Source organism: Salvia hispanica, chromosome 6, assembly GCF_029641045.1.
Source record: "Salvia hispanica isolate PSC_SH4W2 chromosome 6, Shi_PSC_v1, whole genome shotgun sequence".
NCBI classification, from domain to species: domain Eukaryota; kingdom Viridiplantae; phylum Streptophyta; class Magnoliopsida; order Lamiales; family Lamiaceae; genus Salvia; species Salvia hispanica.
This window is the reverse complement of record NC_142697.1, coordinates 33,708,690-33,716,382: the sequence shown is the minus strand read 5'-3', so window position 1 is coordinate 33,716,382 and position 7,693 is coordinate 33,708,690. Positions and strand designations below refer to the sequence as shown.

Sequence of the window (7,693 nt, the reverse complement as noted above, 5' to 3'; positions counted from 1 at the left end):
CAATATGAAACTATTTAATCTTCGAAAAATAATCCAAAAACTAAACTCGTGGACTAGAGTGTTTGGGTCCCAAAACAATAATTGCATGTCCACTCCGTTAATCTTGCATTTATTTTTAATATGTAGAATTTAATATGAAATGGAAAATTCTTCATTGACCTGAATCTGAATTTTCCGACGTTCCCATCTTCCACTCTCAAAGCCAACAACTTCAATTAATTAAGAAACGAAAAAAGACATAATTAAACGGTAGAATTGAAAACGACGTCGTCGTGATCGACACGCCCAACTTTGTTTTATTATTCACTTTTCCATCATCAAAATTTGCATACACACACAATCAAATATTCATAAATATACTACAAAAATACTTACTTTTCATAACCACACACAGTCCAATTATTCATCAATCAAAAGAAATTAGAATGAAGACTTATTTCCTTTCTTTTTCCCTTACACTTTTCATACTAAACTTATTGACTCCCTCCTCAACCCAAACAACTCCCAACTACACAAATGATCAACAATCCCTAATTTCCTTCAAAAACTCCCTCACATCAAACCCTAATTCCCTCAACAACTGGTCCACCAACACCTCCATCTGCGAATGGACCGGCGTCTCATGTGGGCCCCGCCACCAACGTGTCACCGCCCTCAACGTCTCCGGCCTCTCCCTCCGCGGAACCCTAGCTCCACATCTCGGAAACCTAACGTTTCTCCGATCCCTCGACATAAGCTCCAACAACTTTACCGGCTCGATCCCCTCCCACCTCTCCAAACTACGTCGTTTGAGGGTAATAAACGCGGGATTCAACAACCTCACCGGAGAAATCCCGTTATGGTTAGGATCCTTATCACAACTCCAACATGTCCATCTCAATAACAACACCTTCTTTGGGACAATCCCTCCTTCTTTGTTCAATGCTTCCACTTTGCTAACTTTGAATTTCGGAAACAATTCTCTTGAAGGATATGTTCCGAAAGAGATTGCCAACTTTTCTTCACTAGAAAGGTTGAATTTGGAGGGGAATATGTTCATAGGCTCTTTGCCTTATGGCATATTCAATATTTCTACTATGGTGAATGTGAATATGAGATCTAATAGTTTAAGTGGTGAGATGCCAAATGATGTGTGTAGTAATGAAAATCCAAAACTAAAAAGAATAATATTGAATAATAACCAGTTGTTGGGGAGTATTCCACCGAATATTGGCAATTGCAGAGAGCTGGAAGAGATTTGGTTAAATGATAATAACATAAGTGGAAGCATACCACTTGAAATTGGGGATTTGAGCAAGCTTGAGTTTTTATCATTGTCGACCAACGGTTTAACAGGTATTGCTGTCTTCTTGTTGGAATGTGTCATATTTAGAATAAATTAAATTCTTCGAAACTGATGTTTTACTTTTTTTTTTGGACTTATTTGAACATCAATTAATTAAATATTGAACATATATTATGAATATGTTCAATATTTTTATCGAAAATATTTGATTTGTATGTATAGCTAATCAAATTCTATGTTCAATCTATGTGACTGATAATCTAGGTCGCATACCAAAGGAAGTTGGAAATCTTACATCTCTGAAACTTCTTGGACTCTCTTCTAATCAGCTGGAAGGTACGTTATTTTGTTCTTTCATTTATAACAGAGGTGAAATCCGACATAGTCCAAATGAACAGTAAAAACGATCCGATCAAAATGAGACATTTCTATTTTTGTACAAAATTTTAGAAAGTGGTGTGTAGTGGAGTAATAGATAAGAGAGTAGGGAAAAAATATGAGACAGAAATAAAAAGTAAAATATAATAAAGTAAGAAAGATAATAAAATAATACTCCGTATAAGAGATAGAAAAGTGTTAATCATTTCTAAAAAGAAATGTTTCATTTAGCTTCAGTACAAGTGTATGAAGCTTCGTACACTTGTGCGATTGGTTAAGTAGTAAATGAAACATTTCTTTTTTAGAAATGATTAACACCTTTCTATCTCTAATAGTGTATGAAGCTAATGCAAATAAGAATATCGCACAAGTGTATGAAGCTAATGCAAATAAGAATATCGTTTCCTATGGACACTATAGTGTCAACTTCAGTACCACAGTACATGTTTTAGAATGAATGTAGAACTCTACTATCTAATGCACAATTCCATGTTATTATCCAATTATCCTCCCTTGCTTTTAGTGTCTTTAGTGTTATTAGGTCGGTCACTCTATTAGATTAAACCTTCCTCCGAACTTAGAAATTTGAAGATTAGTTGTTAAGATTAAAGTCCTCTTCAAATACCTAACATCTAACTCCTTAAATCACTATGATCAAACGCCTCACACAAAACTCAACTCTCCCGAGTTCTATTAATCAAAGTGTAAATTATCATTTTATCAAAGTTAAGTGTTTCGTCTCACGATTAATCTTTTTAACCCTAACAACATTAAAGAGGTAACTAATCAATTGAATGATAGAGGCACAAATAATAACTCAAACAACCACTGGAGCAAAGCAAAAACAATCAATTTGATAAATAATACTCCCTATGTCTCATAAAAATGAGGGCAATGAGTATATTACAGGAATTAAGACAAAATTGGTAAAGTAAGAGATATGAAGTGAATGGTATGGTAAAGTAAGAGAGAGGAGGAGAATAGTAGTTAAAGTAGAGTTAGTCGATAGTGAGACCTACATTATTAAATTGATTTAACTTTATAAAAATGGAATGCACATATTTTTGTGCAACGAACGAAAATGTAAAGTGCACATATTTTTATGGGACGGAGGGAGTGTATAATCAATACTATCTTCACCAAAAATTCTAAAATAAAGATTCAATTAGTTTTCACAAAATCTAAAAATTGACTAGTTTTATTCCAACTAGGTTGTCGACTAAACATTACTTTTATTATCATAATTGCATACTCCCTCCGTCCTGCTTTAGCGGTTCCGATTACTTTTCTACATTCGTTTTGTAAAATTGATACTTCCCCCGTTCCATTAAAGATGACCCACTTTTCTTTTTGGTTTGTCCCAACTATGATGACTCATTACTAAAAATGGAAACACTTTTCTTTCTACTTTATTCTCTCTCTTACTTTACTCTCTCCACTTCACAAACAAAATAAAGTTGCATAAATTCTCGTACGCCCAAGTAAGGGGTCATCTTCCTTGGGACAGAGGGAGTTATAAATAGTTAAAGTGGAGAAATAGTAAAGTACTAATAGAGAGAATAATGTAGAGTCAAAACTTGCTTATATTATTCTCTCTTTTAGTTTATCAGTTCTCCACTTTAACTATTTATTATCATTTATACAAAACGAGTACATAAAACTGTAAAAGTAATCGGGACTGCTAAAGCGGGTCGGAGGGAGTACTTTATAGCCTTGCAACTCTATAATAAATGCAAATCATTATCATTAATTTGTATGACAGGTGAACTGCCTGAAGAGATAGGAAAACTATCAAACCTTGAGCATTTTCAGGTTCCCTTTAACGATCATTTAAACGGCTCCATCCCATCTTCCATATTCAACCTCTCAACATTGAAAGGATTACATCTCCAACAAAACCTCTTTTCCGGACCTCTCCCTCCAAACATGGGAGCTTCACTTCCCAATCTCGAGCTACTTACTTTATTCTTCAACAGACTCACCGGCAAAATCCCAAGCTCCATCAACAACGCCACCAAGCTCACTATCCTGGAACTCAACAAAAACTCATTCACCGGCTCCGTTCCCTCCTTCTCCAATCTACGAAACCTAGAAAGGATCGCCCTCTGGGAAAACAATCTCACCGGAGCTGATGAATTCCTATCTTCCCTAACAAACTGCCCCGTTTTGAAAAGATTAGAAGTGTCGTATAATCACGAAATGGCGGGAGTTCTCCCTCGTTCGATCAGGAACTTCTCGAATTCGCTTCAAGTGATAAGGGCTTCATACTGTGACTTTAGAGGTGGCATTCCTTCTGAGATTGGGAACTTAACTAGTTTGCTGAATTTGCAAATTTCTGGTAATAAACTAACCGGATTCGTCCCAACGACTATTCGAAATTTGACAAACCTCCAAGTATTGAGGCTTGGAGAAAATCAACTTGAGGGGAAAATCACAAATGATCTCTGTCAGCTCCGGATGCTGGGGGACTTGAATATGAGTGCGAATCAGTTCACCGGCTCGATCCCGGGATGCCTTGGTGAAATTCAAACGCTAAGAATTGTCTCCTTCGCGATGAACGAGATGAACTCGGCGATACCTTTGAGCTTCTGGAGTCTTAAAGATTTGGTGTATCTAGAGCTGCAGTTGAATCAATTTAGTGGTGAGATTCCATCTCTGATTGGGGATTTGAAAGGAATAGATATATTAGACCTCTCTTCTAATCAATTTAGTGGTCTGATTCCAAGCTCAATTGGTGAGTGTGAATCACTGACTACTTTGCTTTTGAATGATAACAAATTTGATGGAAACATTCCTGAATCCTTGGGAGATATTAAAAGTTTAGAATCACTGTATTTGTATAACAACAGTCTTTCTGGATTTATACCTAAGTCACTACAAGGCCTCGAGCTTCTTCTTTACTTCAATGTGTCTAACAACAGATTGGAAGGAGAAATTCCGAATGAGGGCTGCTTTGTTAACTTCACTGCTGATTCGTTTGCTGGCAACGCTGGTCTATGCGGTGATGCAAGGTTTGAAGTGCCGCCTTGCCCTAAAAGATCGAAGAATGATCGGTTGGTGAAGTATCTCGTGCCCCCTCTCGTTGCGGTTGTCGTTTTGGTGGTGATCGTAGTTTTTGTTATAAGGAGACGCAATCAGATAAGGATCACAACTCCGGATGAGGGCATTGGATTGAAAATTGATTGGAGGAGAATTTCGTATTTAGAACTTGAGCGAGGAACGGATTCTTTTGGTGAAACGAATCTGCTTGGAAGAGGGAGCTTTGGTTCGGTATTCAAAGCAACACTTTCCGATGGGCTAAATGTTGCGGTGAAGATATTCAATTTGGAGTTGGAAGGTGCTAGCAAGAGCTTTGATACTGAGAGTGAGATACTAAGCGCGCTTCGCCACAGGAATTTAGTCCGAATAATTGGCTGTTGTGTAAATCCAGAGTTCCGAGCTTTGATTCTTGAATACATGCCAAATGGGAGTTTGGAGAAATGGCTGCATTCCGGAAGCCATTGCTTGGATCTTCTGCAAAGCTTGCAGATAGCAATAGATGTTGCGTTAGCTTTGGAATATCTTCATCATGGCCATACGTATCCCGTTGTCCACTGTGATGTGAAGCCAAGCAATGTGTTGCTTGATGAAGACATGGTTGCTCGTGTTGCTGATTTTGGCATTGCCAAGCTCTTTGACGAAGGGGAGGCTATGGTTCTAACAAAAACCCTAGCAACTGTCGGTTATGCAGCACCAGGTGATGTATATATAACTTTCCATATTTTAAATAATTTCTTAAATTTTAAACTTTTTTTATTAGTTATGTCTTGGTGACAATGTTGGTGGTGTACTTGTAACACGATCAGAGTATGGATCGGAAGGAAAAGTATCAATAAACGGAGATGTATACAGCTACGGAATCTTGTTGTTCGAGATGTTTACAGGAAAGAGGCCAACGAATGATATGTTCAACGGGGAAATGAGCGTAAAGGAGTGGGTGAGTGCGGCTTTGCAAGAAAATCGAGTATCTGAAATTGTGGCGGTTGGATTGTTATCGAGAGATGATCAATACTTTGAATCAAATGAGCAATGTGTGTCATCAGTTTTTGATGTGGCTATGAAATGTGTAGCCTTTTTGCCGGAGGAAAGAATCAACATGATCGAAGTAGTGGCTTCTCTTCAGAAGATCAAATCCAAAGCAACAGCAGAAACGGTCAGCAACGTCAGGCGATGATTCTCATGCTGTATTGCAAATAATGCCATGTATATTCTAGTTTTGAATAAGGCAAATTATGGTATGTGATTTCAGTTTAGAATAAGGTTACGCGTTACAGTGCAGTGATAGACTATGATGCAAATTGTACAAGGAACGAATGAATTAAATAAGTTTTGATTTCTATGACCAAATATCAAATTCCTAGAAAATACCATATCAAATTAGGCCAAAGTTTGTAATATTATGAACCAATAATTTGATTTAAATTTATTCTCTATACTTTCCCACACAAAAAATATACTTCTTCCGTCCTATAAGAATATGCACTTTCTAAATTTAGAAGCTCTTTTGTCTCTAGTGTGGTGGAACTCAGTTTTCACTAACATTACTTTAATTACTTTTTTATTCTACTTCCCTGTTACTTTATCCATTGTGCGTTAAAATCCGTGTCCAACTAAAAGTGCATATTCTTGTGAGACGGAGGGAGTAACTTTAAACGGTTTTCTGTCTTGTTGATTTTCTAGTGCTTTTTTTTTCAAACTTTGGTTTCTCCGGTCCTTTCCAAAACAACGAATCTACTTCGACCCCTAATTCCTACTTTGACAATGTTATGTTACAGTTAGAAGTAATTTTAGGGTATTTTATTATACACACTACACTCACATTCTATTACTCCCTCTGTTTTTTAAGATAGGGACATTTGAAACGGCACAGGTTTTAATGCACAATTTGATAAAGTAAAAGAAAGGGAGACAAAAATTGGTAAAGTAAGAGAGAGGGAGAGAAAAATTGGTAAAGTAGGAGAGAGGAAAAGAAAAAAATAATAGAATTAGTGTTAGTGGATTATGGGGCCCACTTTATTAGGGAGGTGTAAATGGCACAAGTTGTCACGACCGCCCTTCTAGGGTTAAATAAATGCGGGCAATCGCGACCAAAAGTGCTTAAATGCATACGAAGACAAGGACTAGGGTTTCATTAAAGGATTTGACCAACGTATTTAATGAACGGTTAACAATAAGAAAAATCAGAGTAATGCTTTGGTAGTTAAATCTGATAACATCTAACATAGCGGAAATAAATATAGTTTCAAGATCAACCAACGATAAGTAAAACATGTTTCAACGGAAGCATTCAAGAGAAGAGTGATATCATGTGTGAAGACACAACGATACTCGGAGTTTCAAGACAACCATAGTATTTTAATTAATTTGCTCAACACCACAAACCACTCGTCGTCAGCTCAACCTACACATAGGAAAAACACATGCAGACCTGAGTATTTTGAAATACGCAGTGGACTTATGCCGAAAACAAGTTATTTAAAATTAGTATTTATCATGCCATCAATAAGTAATCATTGGGGTTTAGCTTTTAGAAAGGTCCGAGATACTCAAAATAGTTTTCGTTTCAAAAGTCGACTGATCAGTCATTTTTCTATTGACGTTTACCATATCTGCACATACATGACATGGAATGCGGCCGTAAACCAAGTCACTAGACCGGCCAACCCGTACGCTGACACACGGTCTACCATAGGTGTACTGATAAGGATCCATGTATTTTACGATCCATTTCCCAAGAATTTACCCATTTATGAGGTTTGATCTAACAATTTTTTTGTGAGGCTATTTTCAATTTCTCAACACAAAGGAAAAGATAATAAAAAGAATCCAACCACAAAAATTGAATCTAAACAAGAAAGGATGAAAGATTAGGAATGGAAAGCCTGTGTATAATGATGATATAGAAGAGTTATGACTAGGGCTGGGGAAAAATACCGAAATACCGAAATACCGGCCTTATCGTACCAAAAAAATATCAAAAATACCGAATTT

General features: G+C 36.8%; 1 protein-coding gene across 1 annotated transcript; it reads left to right on the top strand.

Annotated features, from left to right (window-relative positions):
* Positions 1–392: 392 nt before the first annotated feature.
* LOC125206658 (uncharacterized) lies at positions 393–6,040 on the top strand. Its single transcript, XM_048105897.2, has 4 exons — positions 393–1,335; positions 1,550–1,621; positions 3,426–5,399; positions 5,509–6,040. Exons 1-4 carry the CDS (start codon positions 426–428, stop codon positions 5,874–5,876), a joined length of 3,324 nt encoding a protein of 1,107 aa, XP_047961854.1. The 5' UTR covers positions 393–425; the 3' UTR covers positions 5,877–6,040.
* Positions 6,041–7,693: the final 1,653 nt, after the last annotated feature.

Coding starts and splice junctions, on each gene's coding strand:
- LOC125206658 (XM_048105897.2), top strand. CDS start 426: ATGAAGACTTATTTCCTTTCTTTTTCCCTTACACTTTTCATACTAAAC. Junction 1,622..3,425: donor CTCTTCTAATCAGCTGGAAG/GTACGTTATTTT, acceptor TTTGTATGACAG/GTGAACTGCCTGAAGAGATA. Junction 5,400..5,508: donor TGTCGGTTATGCAGCACCAG/GTGATGTATATA, acceptor TAACACGATCAG/AGTATGGATCGGAAGGAAAA.